General features: G+C 39.4%; 1 protein-coding gene across 1 annotated transcript in view; it reads left to right on the forward strand.

Annotated features, from left to right (window-relative positions):
- Window positions 1-4438: 4438 nt before the first annotated feature.
- Window positions 4439-18419, forward strand: part of SECISBP2L (SECIS binding protein 2 like) — a 28371-nt gene continuing 14390 nt past the window's right edge. The window contains 7 exon segments of the mRNA XM_086849932.1: window positions 4439-5125; window positions 14313-14491; window positions 15044-15368; window positions 15488-15623; window positions 16056-16285; window positions 16375-16399; window positions 17132-17247. Of these exon segments, the coding sequence (XP_086706058.1) occupies window positions 5108-5125; window positions 14313-14491; window positions 15044-15368; window positions 15488-15623; window positions 16056-16285; window positions 16375-16399; window positions 17132-17247 (1029 nt within the window). The 5' untranslated portion in view covers window positions 4439-5107.

The following is an 18419-nucleotide window of genomic DNA, read 5'->3' on the forward strand; positions in this document are numbered from 1 at the left end:
ATTTCTGTCTCCTCAGGAAAAGTGAACAAGCACTTGAAGGAAGAGGGTAATTTTTTTTTTTTTTTCAAAAAACACCATTGCACTGCAGGTTGTTTGAAACGTGGTAAGCAGCTTCACTGCATTCTCAGTCTTGGGTCCAGTCATTCAATTTCTGCAGTTGTTGGTAATTGTCAGACCCACGCTTGTCACAACTTCTTGGGTGTTTTTATACACCTCTTGTTGCTGCTGGTACAAGATAAACTGGCATTTTAGCTAGTTACCATAACAGTGTTTGCAAAAGAACATTTTAATGGCTGTTGTAATCTTATGTAAGATTACAACAGTGATTAAGCTGTGTATATATAAACCCTTCTTTTGAGTTGTGGCAGCTTATGCATTAAAACTGAACAACAGGAAAATCTGGGAGGATGTGGGTGCTATGTCTGCATTTTAGATTTTTGCTATTATTTTTAATCAAACATAGTTTGAAGGAATGTATTCTTTGTGCATCTTAAAGTCCTATTCTAATGGATTGGATCTGAAACCAATTTAATTTCATTTTCCTTTTAAATAAGCCTACCACAGAAAATGCACTGAATAACAACAAACCCCAGAAAAATGGCAGTGCACCCAGCTGAAATGCACCCAGCAGAATAATAAAATGAAGTTATTTGAATTTTAGTCTGTAAATAAACTCTGATTTTGTAATTTCTCAGGAACTGACAGCTATAAAACATTGTAATTGAAGATTGTATTTTCATATTTTTTCTTTGAGAGGTAGTGAATTAATCTGAGTAAGAACTGTGTATGTATAGAGTAAAATGACATCACTTGGTGGAGCAGTACCCCTTGCTTTCTCAAAAATACAGCCTAAATACAGAACTAAATTTCCATATATAGATGCTAATATGGATTTTAAATATAAAAGTGTCACTGTTAATTATTTTCAAAGTGCAAAAAATGTAGTTTAGAACCAGGTTAGTGAACTAGGTAAACTACATTACAAGCTAGTCAACTATTTAAGTGTTAATTAAGATATTAAGAAAGGATTATCACCATCTTAAATGCCTCTAACTGTGTGGTAAGATAGATTGCAAACTATCTGTGATAGAATAATTGCATGTGTAGTGCTAAATTTTAGGTGTAAGACGTGTAAGCATTACAGCAAGAGTAAAGGCTAATCCCTTGCTGGCCCTGTTAGGAGGAGTTGCATGGCCGTTCTGTCCTGGCTGGCTCTGCTGCCTCCCTCTGCAGCTGCTCTCGGTGGGAGTGCTGGGCTCACTCTGCCTGCTGCCAGGTAGCAATCGCTATTGGAATCGTGATTCTCAGGTTCCTGGAGTAGTTCCCAGCTCACCTTCCCACTTAGGTTCCAGTTCTGTTCCCTGCTGTGTCTGCCTGTGGCTGCCTGTGCAGGACACCACATGTCACATCGCCAGATACCGTTTTATTTGCCAAGATACATTTCACCTTCTGTACTTGTCTTTTTCAGTAACTATACTGAAAATTTTAGTCCCAGGCCAGTAAAACTCACTTTTGAGTCTGCTTCATTCCTGCTGCCTTTTCCACTTGCTCACCATGGCAGCCTCCAGCCCCACTAGTGCTGCTGCAGTCCCTGTTCAGGTGGTGCTGCTGCCGTGGAGCTCAGTCTAAGCCTGCCTGGACCTCAGGCAGAGAGTGTTACTGAGCAATCCTTATTTCATGCTTCCATGCTAGTGCCATTAAGCCTGTACATATGCTCAAGCTTTCCATATAAGAAGCTGCCTAGACCTCAGTGAGACGTGTGTAATCACATGCTTGTGTTTCGTAGGACTTTATACCCACTAGATGTAAACAGCTCATTACGGGTCTGAGTAGCCACACATGTGCTGTTAGATTTGCCTGTAATCCTGTGGTTTGAAATCTGAATACATTCATTACCAAGTGCCTTTCCATATTGCTCAGATATTTTGGTTTAGACTCCCATTTTTTATTTTTGTGTCAACCTAGATTTTCTTCTTCATTTGATCTGTGTCCTCCAATGTGTTCAGGAAGGATATCCCTACCCAGTAGCTGCAGCAATAAAGCTAAAACCTTAGTAGCAAAATTCTAGTCAGCACCTGCGGAGTTCAACCATCATTTTTGCTTATGAGCTAAGCACGTCATTTACTCCATGTTGCAGCAAAGAAGTTGCAATAATTGTTTACAAACTGCCAGGTTTGAAAACTGGACTGTTACAACCAAGTATTCAAAATCAGCTACCAAGGATGTTCAAATTCAACCATGTGCAGTTACCAAGTATTTTAAAATTCACCAGGGTTTTTAGAATTTTTTGTCCTTAAGAGCTGTGCCATTGTCGAGTTCTCTTACACAACACTCAATCAAGATGATGTTGTAACCAGATACCCTGGCATATCTGTGATAGCTGTGGATAGAGGATCTCACATAACTGGTTCTGAGTGCTTTGGTTTGTTTTTCTTTTTGGTAGTAACACAGTTAAATTTTATGGGAGACCTTAAGTATTTTTCACCTGAGTGGCCACTCAGGTCACCAACGTGACTTTCTGTACTATGTATATTGTATAGCTTTATGTAGATCTGATGTCTATTTAATCACTGCCCAATTTAGAATTTAGACATTCCTGTTATTTGAGTGTGCATAACAGCCCTTTCAAGTGTGACCTTTCTGTTGGTATGTATCTTGGGAACAAAAGAAGAATTTCATAACTGACAGCCTTGCCATAATGACTCATTCTTTTTTAAAAACACAGCAACTATCTTAAGCAAATGTCATAATATATATTCCATGGTCAGCATCAATTTGAACAAACTAAGCTGCATTCCACACTGAAACACTGGTGTGCTAATACAAGAAGATGATTGTTCCAGCTGTTTCAGTGGGATTTTTTCACTGTTTTCTGACCAGTCAGGCAAGTTCTCCCACATTACTTGGAGATGAAAAGTGATTAAGTTTGAAATAAATCAACCTAATTTCACACAAATAAGCAAAACACATTCAACTACTGGGAATGAAATGCATTTTCTCAGTAGAGATTTTTTGTTTGAGTGAGATGAAGTTTAGGTAGCTTATGTTTCATAATTATTTATCTGTAGATTTCCATCTCATATTTAAGTTCATCAATTACTGATGAAATGCTATTCTGTTGCATCAGCTGAAAGCTCTGTGTACAACCAGCTTAATACCCAGTTTTACTTTCGTGACTTCTTGTGTTGAAATAACAAATCTCATTGTGTAAAAGCCCCTGGGAACAAAACCTCATAACCTCCAATTACTCTGTCTTACCACCTTGAAATGGCTTCCCAGTATTATAAACACTTATGTGAGTTCTGCTGACCATTTAATCTTGTCAAGAAAAGTGCTGGGATACAGAAGTGCATATGAAACATACAACTGCTGCAGCTTCTCCAGTTCAGATGAGGCTTTTGTATCAGGACACTGCAGCAGCTCTCCCCTTCTCTTCACTGGTAGCAAAACACTGCCCTCACTGAAGTTAGTAGAAATATGAAAGTTCAGTTTAATTGGGATTACAACCTGGCCCACTCCCTTTCCCATATGCTCAACGGGACCTATGATTTTGTGTACTGTGACCTCATGAAAACTTAAATCACAGAACATACGTAATGTTGCAGACATCTAGGCAAAAGCTACACTTAGATGGTGATCCTGCTGATGTGGATGGAATAGCACAGAAGGCAGTGACAGTCTGCACAATTCTCTGTTCATGTCATCTGTTTGTAAAATGAGATCTTGCAGTGCAATGCAATAGCCCTCTTCATAATCCCATATGGTACATATGAAGTTTTAATGGCAAAGAGAAACTCCTAAGAAAGTACAAAGGGATTATGTGGGTTTATCCAAGAAATAAAATTTTTATAACATAGGAAAAATTTTTACGTGGTATCATGAACATAGAGCAGGAAGATTAAATAATTATAAAATAAAGGTTTAATCTAGGAAGCTGTAGCAAGATTGCTCTGTCGAGACATTCTGGATAGCTTTTACTGCTGTCAAATTCAAATACAGCCTTTCTTACTTGTTTCTTTAAAAAGCAAGCCATTTATTCCTCAAAAGAACCTCTTATCAAGCACGAACCTGACTCATGCATTAATATGTAATACATTTATAATGTATTTACCTGGAACTGCTCAAGAGTCTGATCTGGGATATCTTTTGTGGATTTCTTTCACAAAGGTACTAAGCCTAGTTTTGCTATATTTTTTTTTTTCCCTTGCCATGAATCAACCAAGTTGTAAATAAATCATGCACATTTCCATTAAACCCAAGGCAGCAGGCCTATTAGCGTAATGAAATGCGGGGACATCCCCTGCAGAATACACGCACGGGATCATGTGTTGTTATGCAGCACCGGCTCCTAGATGCGTTTCCCATTCTCCAGGCTCGGGGTGAACACAGTCCCACTGATTTCACTGGCGTTACTCATTATTAACCACATGTTAAAAGCAGGGCAGCAAAATAAAGGAACGTCACACAAGCTGCGCCCAACCTCGCATCTCAGAATCTCCGTGCTTTGCTGCCGCCCCAGTCCCTGCACACACGGGACCCGCTTCACAGCCCAGCCCTGCACTCCAGACGCTTGTGCGACATTTTTAGATTTCTGCCTCTAAATAAATCACAGGGGTGGTTTTTTTTTTTCCCTCGGTGTTCCAGATAATTTCAAGGACACCATCGGCCTGAGCCTCCCCCGGCGCCGCCCGCGAGCAGAAGGGCCCGCTGCGCACCTGCCGCCCTCGCTCGCCGCCGCCGGAACGGCTCGGGGCGGGGGAACAACGCTCTCCGCGCTCATTCCCGCGGGTTTCCGCAACGCTTGTGTCACGGCCCTGCTTGTTTTCGGGCAGCCCGAACGCGGGAGGGGAACGCCCGCCGTGGGGGGGAGCGAAGGCGTTCCCGGCCTGAGCCAGCCCGGCTTCCGTCCCAGCTGGTCCCTCCCCGCCGCCCGTCCCGCCCCGCCCCGGCCGTGGCGTAGCCGGTCCCGGTTCCCGTGATAACCGCGAGCGGGGCCGGCGCCGCTCCGGGCGTGTGCGGAGCGCGGCAGGGGAAGCAGCGCCATGGGGGAGGCGGCCCGGGCCCTCCGCCACCGTCATTAGAGCCGCCGCCCGGCGTAGCTGGAGCCATGGACAAAGCGGACAAGGTGCGAAGGGACCGCGAGCAGCCGCGGCGGGAGGGGCGGCGAGGGCGGGGAGCGGAGCGGGCCCGGCCGTGTCAGCCCCGGCAGGGCCGTCGGCAGCGGCCGATCGGCGGGCAGGGCACGGTAGGGCGGGGCGCGGCTCGCGGCCTACGGGGCGGGGGGCGCCGGGACCGGCTGTGAGGGGCCGCCGCCCGGGCCCGGCGGAAAGCGGCCCTCGGGAGGGGAGCGCAGACAGGGCGTTCTCCGGGCTGGAAGCGGGAGCTCGGTGTGTGTCCGCTGGCGCCCTCCCCTCCCCGGGCGGGAGGCGTCAGGCCGCGCCCGGCCCGGCTGTCCGGGGGAGCTGGGAACCCGGGAGCGGCTGCCCTGGGAATCCCAAGGGAATTCAAAACTCGGTTCTGTTCTTCTCCCTGTTCCTCCAGGCTTTGTTTTGAGCTTAGGGAAGTATTGCAGTTTAGCGGCATTAAGTTTAAGCCTGCCTGGTCATTATTAGATACTTGGTTTCTTGAAAAAGAAACAGGTTTCTTTAAGAACTTAGCGACACAATTGAGGTGTCACTCTTGTTGAAATCCTGTAAATGTCAGGGTCGGGTTGAAGTTTGCAGTGATAGGACACTGCTGATGGTCTCCTCATAGCTGAGTGGGTGTAGCTCACTAATTCTACAGGTCGTTATATTTTTTGTTCTTCTGTATTAAACTCGGCCTTTCGAGGTAACCAGTTTGCATTATTCTTAAGAGATTTTAAAGTGTAGGTATAAAGAAGAAGGGACTTACGAATTTGTATGATTTGTTACATATCTGCAAAGAACATTTCATCATCAGGAGGTAGTTCTAAAAGATGTATCTGAAATGAATGATGTCATCTGTTAGAGCCGGATACTACTTTTAAGCTTCTGTTTCAGCAGAATGTGTTGAAAATTGGTGATTTACAGCTCTTTGTTTCCTAGTTTTCAGCTTTGGCGTCTCCAGGGGTTCTAATAGTAGGGTAAGGAATAAAATAACACAGGTTCCTGTAGCAAAGTAGATAATGACTAGTAATGCTAGTAAAGATACACTGCTTTTCATGCTGTATGTATAGCTAAGGAAGTTTGTGAACAGTGAGTCTTATTCCAGTATTGCTCCCACTGTGGCTTTCTTCCTGGGCTTTCTGGTGTGATAATGAGTTTAATTTTTTTTTTATGCTTATTTGCCTTGATGTTAAAACCTGATCTTATTCTGTAAAATTTACGTTTGTCCAATCTGTAGTACTTTTTGCTTTAAAATCTTGGATTTTGGTGTGGTGGGGTTTTTTTCCCCCTCTGTTTCATCTGTAATTAGTACTGCAGTACACTTGTGAAATATTTATTCCTCGTTGCTTGAGCTCTTCAGTACTGGAGGTTCACACACATGTCCTTATCAAACCATTTTCTTTTCATCTGTCAAAATAGTTCATGAAAACGGAGAGTTGTTATTTACAGTATAAAGTGTTGACTCTGAGTGATTGTTTTAACTAAATACAGTATTTCAGCTTGAAGGTATAGTTAAGCTCTGTAGCAGGAATTATCTTGTTTAGTATGTTTGCAGCATATCTGGTCCTGTTGGTTCCTTATCCCCTAGTAAGGCTTCTAGGCAGACAAATAATTAATACCTGATGAGTTTCTAAAGTGATTCAACAATCTTGTTGCTTTTATCTGCTCATTATACAGTAGCATCTTGATTAGGAGGCTCCTGGATGCTTTGGGTTTGCATCTTTTGTGCTGTAAGAATTGAATGTAATCACTGTTACCAGTGTAAGTGTTTGGTAAGGTTGCATCAGTTTTGGGAGCCATTTCATTTTTTCTTCATTTGGGCTTCTTTCTGTGCCTGTACTGCGTGACATCTGATAAATGAATATTAAAGCCTACAGATGTGTGTTAACAGTACTCATTCGCTTTCCTTTCCCTCAGAATGCTCTCTGAGGCACAGTACAGTAAATGTATGTGCTTATAGGAGTAACTACTGTGTAATTAGAATATGAGCACCTTGGACTATTGTACTGTTAGCATGGTATTTCAAGAGCAGAAAATGCTTTTGATGGGTAAACAGTTTTGTGGTGTTGTCTTAGTGAATCAGTATGAGATTTCTTGTTGCAGGATCATTTGGACACCTAATTGATTAAAAGATATTGCTTTTGGATTGCCTTTGAGATTTCTGTTACCTAAATTCTAATATGACTTGTTGTAATATGTTCAGCAATATTTTGGCAGCTGACATAGATGAGAACAGACTAAAGCTGCTTAAAAAGAATTATTTTTATGATAGGAGTAGTTAAAATTTTTGTAGTGGGTGTGTAAGTTTACTTCTGTCTACACCAGAACAAAATTGTTCCCATTAAAAAGTGGGTTTCAGCAGTTAAGTGTAGGTTATTTTCCTACAAGAGAGGAAACTCAGCAGATGACCTCTGATGCTCTTTCTGTTTAAGCAGAATGTGATGGAAAACTAAAGAGAAACAACTTCTTTCAAAGGTACTGCTGTGCTTTGATTTTTCTGTCTTATACTTTTGTCTTGCCCTGTGATTAAGACAGTTGGTTCCTTTAGTAAGTTGAGAAATCAGGTGAAGTTGCAAAATCAGTGACCTGTGTTTTGTTTTAGTATTGCTTAAAGATAGCCTGTTCTGCTTGCCTCTGCTATTCTTGACCACTCAACAGGTGGCTTGATAATATGGTTGCCATGGAAGTGGATCTAGATCAATGTTTTGTGCTCTCTTATCCGGTCCAGTTTCCTTCAGTGTTTCTTACCAATGGCAGATTTTACAACTGAGGCAAGCTGGAAAATGTCTGGTTTCCTGTACTGTTTGCATATTGCTTACTTTTGAATCTTGAAAGTGCAAAACACTTTTGGATTTTGTGGGTTTAGTATTGTCTTATTTTAGAATAATGTTCTCTCGTGAATTTAAATGTTATTGATATGATTCCATGAATATCTCAACTGTTTGAGCACAAAATTATTTATCATTGACTAGTTTGTGGAGATGAGGAAACTGATTTGCATAAATAATTTGGACTAATCCTTTTAGTATACTGTCTACAAAGCACTCAAATATTACTACTTCATTTGGATAGCATGAGGATAGAAGTTTGTACTGTTAAATGCTGGAAAGTAGGGAAGTGAAGAGGATCCTTTTGGTAGCTTTTTTTTGTCTTTGGACAGGCTTTGTGTAAGTATGAAATTTTAGTTTCCGCCCCCTTTTTTCTTACAATATTCTGGCTTTGAGTTTAACATTTTTACCTATATATAGAAAACAAGCAAGTAGCACAACCTGACAAGCTAGCATGTTTAAATATTTAGCTTTGTTATGTTCTGATAATAATATTTAATCCTTTTAATCCTGTGAAAGGAAAGAGAATTATGCGCAATTCCCTTTTTATGAGCTGAGGGAAAAGGAAAGGACTTCATTGTGTATTTGCTTTAAGTGCTGTGTTGAAATGGCTATGGTAAATGTAAATAGGGGAGGTTAAATTTTGTGCTTCGTTAAATGGCCTGCTGCTAGTGTTTCCAGTTGGACTGCATATTTACCATTCCCGAGGTATCTGCCACTTAGAAGCAACTAATTATAGAAACAATGACTTCCATATTTGTAAAGTTTATCTTAAAATAGCTGAACTGTGACTTGCCTTACTATTAACACAGCATTTAAATTATGAAATCCAGAATTCAGAAACAGGATTGTTTTTCTTAAAAAAAAAAAAAAAAAACCAAACCCAGAAGTTTGAGCTATGTTTTTATTTTACTTAGGGATGAGACTTCTTGTTTCCAGACTTTGAGACAGTAAAACAGCTGATTTTATTATAGCCCTCTGAGATGTGGCATCTGTGTCTATTTTCTCACCCTGTAAATGGTGAGATTGATATCTAAGCATTCTCCTCTGAGAGCAGGATGACAGAGATCCTATTTAATGGAAAATGCTGAATGACATTAGGCTACAATGAACAAAAACTTTTCTAAGATTAAATGTACAGTGCTATGACTATAGGACAGAGTTTACCAGTCTGTTCCTGCTTGTGTCATCTTCTGTCTTTGCAGCTGTTGATGACTACAGTAGCTTTTATATAGGAAACAAAGGAGCTCTTCAGTATATATGCTGTCTTGAAAGACTTGTAATTGTTGTACTGAAATATGTAATGAGCTACTACAAAACGTTTTGTAAATTGAAACTAGGGGTATCTACAAAAGAGGCTTCTGTCTAAATCTTGGTTTCTTTTGAAGGGGTGTATTTCCATTAATAGGCAACTGATTGAAAATCTGATGTTTCAGCATGACTTAAATTTATATTTAGAATTGAGTTGGGTCATCAAAGGTTGATTTCAATGAAGCTTTGTTTGGTTTTGTGATATGAAAGGTTGAATAAACATGAAGAAGTTGCAGTCAAAAAAGTTTAGTCTTGCAGTATTTTCAGTGTTTGCTATTAGAGGGCATGATCAAACCACATAGTAGTCTGTATAAAGGTCTGACCCTGCATTTACTGATGGCAGTGGCAAAGAGTTAATTTGTTTTAGAGGATATGGACTAGAATAAATCTTGATGCTGTGAGAGCAATTAAAGCATAAACTTGTATCACAAGTGCTCTATTGTAAGGATTAGGGCAAGTGTATCAGCCTTCTCCCAAATCTTCGTGTTTGACAAATCTTTCTTGTCTGTGGTTACAAACCAGTGGCATGATCAGTCCTGTTTGTGCTGTTCATGTGCACTTGGCACTCCATTTGTGCTGTGTGGGTGAAATCTGAGGAATTGTGTTCATGTGTATTTGCATGCACTTTGTTTTATGCATTTTCTTGTTTTTTTCTGAAACAAAAAGGAGCTTGTCTTGTGTTCTGGAGCTTACTTCATTTGTTATTGGTTGCATTTTCCACTGAGTCTTAAGCATGTCAGTATTTAAACAACCAAACCCACCACCAAACTGCTTCTTCGGCATTGTTGTTTCTGTAGCTCACCAAAGGAGCCTTTCCTGTTAGAAGAAGTAATGAGTTTCGATAGGAAATAACTTATACTTGTCTAGTGCAATGAGAAATTAGCCGTACCTTTACTTGATACTAAATTGATTAATGTTTTTTTTCTTGTTTCAATTTTTCTCTTTACATTATGAAGGAAGAAGGCTGTTTATTAGAAAGAGAAGGTACTTTGCTGTGTATCTTCACCAACATTTCCTCCTAGCTGAGATATCTCTAATCCTAAAAAGATCTGCTAAGATAACTTCGGACAAATTACGTAGCATTGCTCTTTTGTTTCCCTCACTCATCCAGTGAAACCACTGGCCATCTGTGAAATGTGCTGAGATGTCTGGAGAATCACCCTGGAGAGTTAATTCTGTTGATGTTTTGGTTTGGTTAGCAGTCTGACCTGACTTAGTGCATTTGTTTCCCCTTTCTGCTTTAAGTTTACTGCCCTCATCTGAAGACACAACCTGTGTAACACAGAAATATTGAAGTATTTTTGAAAGACTGGTAAAATGTTCTAAGGAAGCAATATAATGAAGTTAATTTAGTTTAGTTGTTAATACACTTGAGCTGCTGGTTTTCTACCCTAAAGTGAAAATGGGGCCTTGTTGTCTAATGAAATGTATAAGTTATGTGAGAATTGGATGTATTATGTTTGCAGAATGATTTTGAAATACCTGTATTGAGGTTTCTAAGTTTTCAGGTGCTGTTTTCATGAGTTGGCATATATATGTGTGTGTGCTTTGCAGAACAAAATGCAAAATCTGAAAACAGAAGTTTGTCCTAAATCCTTTGCCAAAACAAGTTTCTTGAAAGGATTAAAAAAACCCAACTGTCACAAGCCAACCAAACCTGTAGGTGCAGACTAAACTGCGCAAGAAAAGCGTTTAAGATATAATGCTTGTAAGAGGTATGTGAAATACAGTTTTGATTCCTTTAAATAACAGACACTCCTCAAAAAGCTGTAAGCAAAAAAAGGATTTAACTATCAAATGCATCCATATGTGCTTATGATTACAAGATCTGCTGTATCTTTATTTTACCATTATAGGTAAGCTAAACTTGTTTTGAGCTGTGCAGAAAATGATAATTAAATATATCAGGCAATTGCTCTGTCATAGCAATTAGTAATCATAACCTGTATAAGAGACTCAACAACAGGAAAGGAAGAATTAAAGCTGTCTTTTTTTGTTTGGACATCTCTGAATTGTTTTAACCTAATAAAACCAAGTAGAATAATGTGACTTATTTTGCTAAAATCATAAAATTACATTATAAGACTGTTGAGTCTTATAGAGGTGTTATAAATAAATTTAAAACAAACAAACCTCCCCCCCCCCCCCCATATACACTTTTTTCTCGGACAGATTTAAATAAGTCAAATATTATCCAATCCACCTTGGATGTAAAAGTAAGGTAGGGATTATCTTTGAGAATTGACAGGAAATATTTTGCTATGGCAGCCTTGCAGGTGGGAGTAACTCACTTCCTGCTGGATCAATTACAGCTCTGTTTTTAATATCTGATGTGAAAGCATGTTCTCTCATGATCCTAATGAGTGATGATATAGTACAATATCACAAAAATCGTTGTCATGAGACAATTCTGCAAGAGCCTTGTCAATAAAGAATGATTTCTGTATTTTCATGTAAATCTCCCAAATAAGGGAAAGAGCAGACAGCCACATAGGAAAGATCTTTAAAACAGGAAATCTGGTCCCAACGTGAATGCAAATAGAATGTTTTTACTGTTTTCTGAGCCAGTGCTAGAGTTTATTTTTAGTATCTTGGATGAAGTTCACTTGGCATGTTGTGGTAGGATAGTGACCAGCAGGTTAGGATTAGTTGTTTGTCAGTTTTCAGTGTTTCCTTAGGAATACCACATTTGTAAAGCACTCATTGTAGTTTTACTCCTGTCAGTGGATGAAACACCCTTGGTGTGTTCCTTTAATGTTTTGATTGCTCAGTTGGTTAGAGCAGGGTGCTGATGATGCCGAGGTTGTGGGTTCAATCCCCATATGGGTCATTCATTAAAGAGTTGGACTCGATGATCCTTGTGGGTCTCTTCCAATTCAGAATAATCTCTGATCTAGTTTTGTAGGCCAGCCCAGAAGTGAGTCTATTCTTAAGCAAATATTTTTTGCCTCACAGTCTTGAAATAGCATAGAAAAAACACTCTTAGCTTTAAGGGAGGGATTCGGTGTTGGTATTTCTGGTACTTATGTGTTCACTGTACATAAACACTTTAAAAAAAAAATATTACGAGAAGTCTTTCTCTTGTGTTGAGCAGAATGCCTTGGAGCTTTGCAGAGGAGCAGGCCAGTCACCAGGCAGCTGAGGGATGTGCCTGAGGCCAGAGAGGAGGCTTTGGGTAGAGTTGGGTTTGATTTGTGTTGCACAAGTTCGGTGCTGCTGCTGCAGCTGCCCCACAGCTTTTCCTCTGAATAGAACTTCAGGAATTAGAAGAGTTACTGTAGAAGAAAGGAATATTCACCCTCTACTAATGATAAAGAAATGCATTTAATTGATGTGAAGGTGATTGTTTTGCTGTAATGCAGATCGTGTTATACAGCAGGAGTGATACCTCTGTGTCTGTGCTTATGGAATCAGGCTGCCCTGCATTGGAACTAGACCTTAAAAATCGTTTGGTTCCAAACCTGTGCCATGAGCAGGGACACCTTCCATTACACCAGGTTGCTTGAAGCCCCATCCAAGCTGGCCTTGAACACTTCGAGGGATGGGACATACTTCCATTTATTATAGTCCATCTGTGTATATATATATCTATATCTATCTATATAGATAAATATAGATATATCCATATTACAGCCATAAGCATTTTCAGAACAGTCATTAAAAAATACTTTCCTGCCAAGAACAGTGTGTCTTGTCAGTTTGAAAGACATACTTTTTTCATTGGGACAACTATATTTTCAAAAAAATTTTGGACTTGCCCGTCCCACCTCTTCCACTCCCATGCTGCTAAACCAGTATGGGATTTTATTTAAGCAGAATAAGTTTTGTGGACTTGGAGATTCAGATATTGGGTGAGAGGGCTGTCTCTGGATGGATTGTGGATGTGACACAGAGCAAAGGCATGGAGTGAGAAGTGTGTGGTAGGTGTGGGACTACTTGCCATGATTCTTCCAGAGCTCCTGTTCCACTGTTTCAGCTCATGTGGAGGTTCTGGAGGTAGTAGCAAGGATAGAAGACTGTCCTCAGCAAACCTTTAGGATTTTGTTCTTTTATGTGCTGTAAGAGCATGTACTCATACAGGTTATATGTTTGAGATTATTTTGTAGGTGTATGGAAGGAAAAATGTCTGGAGTCCTTGTCTGCTTTAGAAAGAATCTTCCTATGGTTTGGTACTCCATGAGGTAGTGATGTGAGACATATATAGTTAAGCTGAGATCTTTGTACAAAAAAAGGTTGTTTTCATCTGAATGCAAGTTATAGTAGAATACAGAGTTTAAGGGTTCTCAGGTTCTGCAGTTGTCTTATTGAATACAGCATTTTTTGTTATTTAAGTGTAAGATGCAGCTATGTTGTACAAAATCAAAAATATGAGCAAAAAAACCAGCTTAAGCTAAGGATACCTTCAGGATTGGGGGAGATACTTTTCTTTGAAAGCACAGTTTGAAACTTATTTCTAAGCCTTCTTCATGACAACCTTTAATCGTAATTTTAACACGTTAAAGTATGTTCAGGTTGTACAGATAGAATGTGTGAGGAGGGTTCTTCTATGGTGCATCATCTTTTAGCAGTTAAACTATGGTTTAATGCTGAAAAGCCTTTTTTATAATTGCCTAGAAACATGGTCAGTTTTGTAGAGCAGGCCAGGCATTACTACATCTTCCATATGTTGGTTTCACTTCTGAAAGCCTACACAACTGTGCTCCACATACAGTGCTAATTTGGTTTTGTTCTGTGCTCCGACTCATATATCTTCTGCAAGATGTGAGCTTCAGTCCCTTTAAAGTTAATTAGTGTTTGCATTGCACTTGTAAAGGTTAACACAAATGCTAAATGTTGGTGATCTGTATTACACCCTGCATTGATTGGAAGGATGCAATAAGCACTTGCCAACTGTTTTCCACCTCTCTTGGTTTACTGCAGAAATCCTGTAGCCTTGTCATCCATTTGCCTGCTGTTCATGGTACTTTGCGTACAACTTTATGAATCTAAATTTTCCCAAGCAATTTATGATTGTAATTAATGAAGACATTCTTTCTTTTTTCTTAAGAATGTCAAGCTGTCAGCTGAAGTAGAACCATTTATTCCTCAGAAGAAGGGTCCAGAAACACTAATGATCCCAATGGCACTTCCTAATGACAGTGGAGGAATTAATGGAATGGAACCAACTCCAATCCCTAGCTACCTGATCACTTGCTATCCATTTGTACAGGAAAATCAATCCAACAGGTAATAAGTGTTTGTGATCTTCATGGAAAATGATGTGTTTTTAAATGAGTTGAAATTTGTAGGCTTGAGAGGAGTCGGTGATTGTGGACTTTATATTCAGGGGTTTTTTTCACTGTATTTAACCCTTCATGTATGAGGAGGAAGTTTCTCTATCCTCAGTCTTTTACCTATTTTCTTCCTTTGTTTTTTTCCATTCATATTCTTTGTTGCCTTTTTTTTTTCCTGGCTATGAAGGTCTGGTACAGATCCCTCCCAAAGTCACCTGCTGTGCTCTTGGATCTTCTAGGGCAGTCAGGAGGTTTCTTGTCTGAATCTCTAATGCTTCTCTGAATGAAGCAAAGCTTTGGGTGTCCAGCTTGGGTCCTGCCATGGTGAAACACGATTGGGTGTAGCTGTATCCAGTTTCCTTCACATAACTAGTTAAAAAATGTTGAGTTTAGGAACTTAATATAATAGAATTGTTGTTTTTGAAGGGGTGGTAAAGGTCTGAATTTTCTATGAAAGGGGGAAGACTTACTGAGCAGTTTTGTTTCTTTTTTTTTTTTTTAATAGACAGTTTCCATTATATAACAATGACATCAGATGGCAGCAACCCAGCCCAAATCCTGCAGGACCGTACCTTGCTTATCCTATAATATCTGCACAGCCACCTGTTTCTTCAGAATATACTTACTATCAGCTGATGCCAGCACCATGTGCTCAGGTCATGGGTTTCTATCATCCTTTCCCTGCGCCCTATCCTGCACCCTTTCAAACAGCAAATGCTGTGAGTACAGTTACTACAGAATGTGCTGAGCGTCCCAGCCCATCAGGCCAGGTCTTTCCATTGTCCACTCAGCGGAGCAGAAGCAGTAACAGGGGACCAGTCATTCAAAAAGTAAGTCTGCTTTTGAATAGGATAAGTAGAACTGTATAAAGAAAATGTCTTTGTACAGGAAGCATATATCTCATTTTTTATCAATTTTTTTTTGTGTGTGTGGCAATGTTTGAAAACAGCAACAGCAGTTACAGATGCACATAAAAAATAAACGTCCTCCAGTGAAAAATGTTGCCACTCAGAAGGAGACCAGTTCATCGGGCCCTGAGAACAGATCAAAGATTGTTTTGTTGGTTGATGCATCACAGCAAACAGGTAATTTGTTTTTTTAAGTTCTGGGTGTATGAAATAATTAGAACTGCATGTCATTTGTCATCTTTTCTAAAAGAGGGTGGACCTGATTTAGATGCAGCTTTTAAAAGAAATCTTTGCAGCTCAAAAGGATAATGAAGAAAAGGTGCTGATGGTTGCAGATACCTACTCAGTATGTCACCTTATAATGTCACCTTATGACCTACTCAGTATGTCACCTTATAATGTTGCAGTGACATGGTACTCCTGCAAAGACGTTGACAACCCTTGAAGGAGTTGGTTATCAATAACAGTTGGACCTAGACATAATTTAAATTCAGTGCTGGTTTAATGCAAAGACTGTCTTTTTAAATTTGTTTTTATGATGTGTAGCTTTTTCATGTCTCTTACCTATTCCTGCACAAGTAATTTTATTTTTTTTTTTGTTTCTTGAAGACTTTCCTTCAGATATAGCCAATAAATCACTTTCTGAGAGCTCCTCCACGATGCTTTGGAAGTCAAAGGGCAGGCGCAGGAGAACCTCTCATCCTGCTGCAGAGTCCTCCAGTGAACAGGGCGCAAGTGAGGCAGACATTGACAGTGACAGTGGCTATTGTAGTCCTAAGCATGGCAATAACCAGGCTGCAGCTATGGCTTCAAGAAATACAGATTCTTGTGCAATGAATGTATGTAAAGATAACTGAGTAACTTAACTATATTTGTAGCCTACAGACTAACGAAAATTACGGAAATAATTGTTTCTTTTCCTTTTCAGGTTGTAGAACCATCGATAAATACAAGTAAGCATTGTCTTGACTGGTGAGCTGTTTAAAATTTGGCTGGGTTGCATTTGTATTTTTGCTTTACATACCTCATGCTGCTCTAACTGATCAGACACTTCTGAGGATGTATCTTTACTGTGATTTCCAACCACCTCCACTAAGACACCTGTTACTTGCTGAATGAAGAAGTGTATAGCTATCACTAATAATTTATTAATGACTGCCTTTCTTTAATGGATTAAAAAACAGCTAGAGACTCCAGTGGAAGCATTCAGACAAAGCTGTGCTCCTGTTTAGTTTGTCCTCAGGCTTCCTTACCCTTTTGGACTGCAGTTCATAACTGGGTAGTAACAGAGCCAAGAAGTTCTCATTCTCCATTTCAGAAGCACTGATACTTTTTAGAAGCTTTATACATATCATGAACAAATAGTTTGACTAGTCTGGTAGTAGTAGGTAATGCCAGGGACTGCTATTTATGACTGAACAGAAATTGGTATGGATGTGAACCTGAGATTTTCCTTTCTTGCTACTTTGTAGTGATCAATTCTTGGCAATTTAAATGTTCCATAAAGGTGACTCTGGCAACATCTGAAAATAGCTATGGAAGTTAGTGTTCTCACAGGAGAACTAGACTTTCTCCAAGAACTTTATTTGTGTCAGGATTGTGTTCCTGGCTCTGGTGGCATATGAATCATTATGAAATGTTCCAGATACTAATTCAGTTTTTCATAGATGGCACTTCTCTTTCAGCTGGTATAGGTTGGACTAATGTAAATTCCCAAGCAACGCAAAAAAAGCCTTGGATTGAAAAAACTCCGACCTTTTCTAGAGGTGGAAGACAAGCTGAGCAAAGAAATAATCCACAGGTATGCTGTCAGAGGTTCTCAATTGAAGTGTTTGAGGCTTTTTATAATATGGGAAAATAAGAAATTTGGAGGGAATTATAAAATTAACATACAAAAAATATTTAATGAGAACAGTATAAAAACTCAGCCTTAAAGTCTAGTTGCACATTTGCTTATTTGCACATTTCTAACTGATGTTTTTTGAGCTGTCTCTGTATCATAAATATATTTATGTATAATTTAATGTCCTTGACAGTCTTCTGCCCTATATATAGCCTGTGCTTTATATGTACCTACCTAGGAAGAACGTTGCATATATAAAGCAACCTGTGAAATGACAATAGTGTGGGTGTAGAAAAGTTAGTTCAGTTTTTGACCCATTCACACTTCAGAAGAAAAAAAAAAATCTCAAACTTTCTAAAGAAAGATTCTGATGTGGTGAGCTAGAATCCTGTGTTCTCACTCCTCTTGTCTTGAAAACTTTTTTTTAAAATTTACATTAGCATACCATTTTTAATTTTTTTTATTACTTCTTAATGGCTTAAAATTATTTTATGCTAAAGTTTGAATATCTTTCTGTGAGGCTTCTTCAAGTGGGACAGGATTTCTGTAATTAGTATGTGAGGAGACAGGAGAAGGTGGCCTTCCTAATTTTGAAAGATTTTATCGGGGCAGGTGGTTCAGAGGGTTACAAAGAAGGTTGAAACACTTGCCTTTGTTTAAACATAGGTTTTGCTTGAACTCTCTTATTGCAGACAAGAAATCTGAGCTCCAAGTGGATGCTTTGTAAAAACATGCCTGTTTGTGCAAACATATGTGAGCCAGCTTAGCCTGTTTAGGTTTTTAGATGGAATTCTTAAATTGTCTTGAATCTTCCTGTTTGATAACTGGGTTTATTATAGAAAGAAGCTTGTGGATGCTAGTATCTGGTAGCGTAGCATTTCTGAATCTTTTTATAAAAAAATGAAATTTGTTATCAAATCAGAGGCTTTAGAAGCCACTATTGTTAGTTTATGGCATTGGGACAGTAGGAAGAGACAGATTTTTCATCCAGTCACAGTTTAGACTCTAAATCTGACAGTTATATTTAAAACCAAAGCTGGCACAAAAAGTTTTAAATGAGGTTGCCTCAGCCAAATTCACTGTACCTCAAGGCAGAATTGTCCTAGAAACTATTCTCTGTTGAAACTAAA

The sequence above is a fragment of the Cyanistes caeruleus genome, chromosome 13 (genome assembly GCF_971803275.1).
Source record: "Cyanistes caeruleus chromosome 13, bCyaCae1.hap1.1, whole genome shotgun sequence".
Taxonomy (NCBI): Eukaryota; Metazoa; Chordata; class Aves; order Passeriformes; family Paridae; genus Cyanistes; species Cyanistes caeruleus.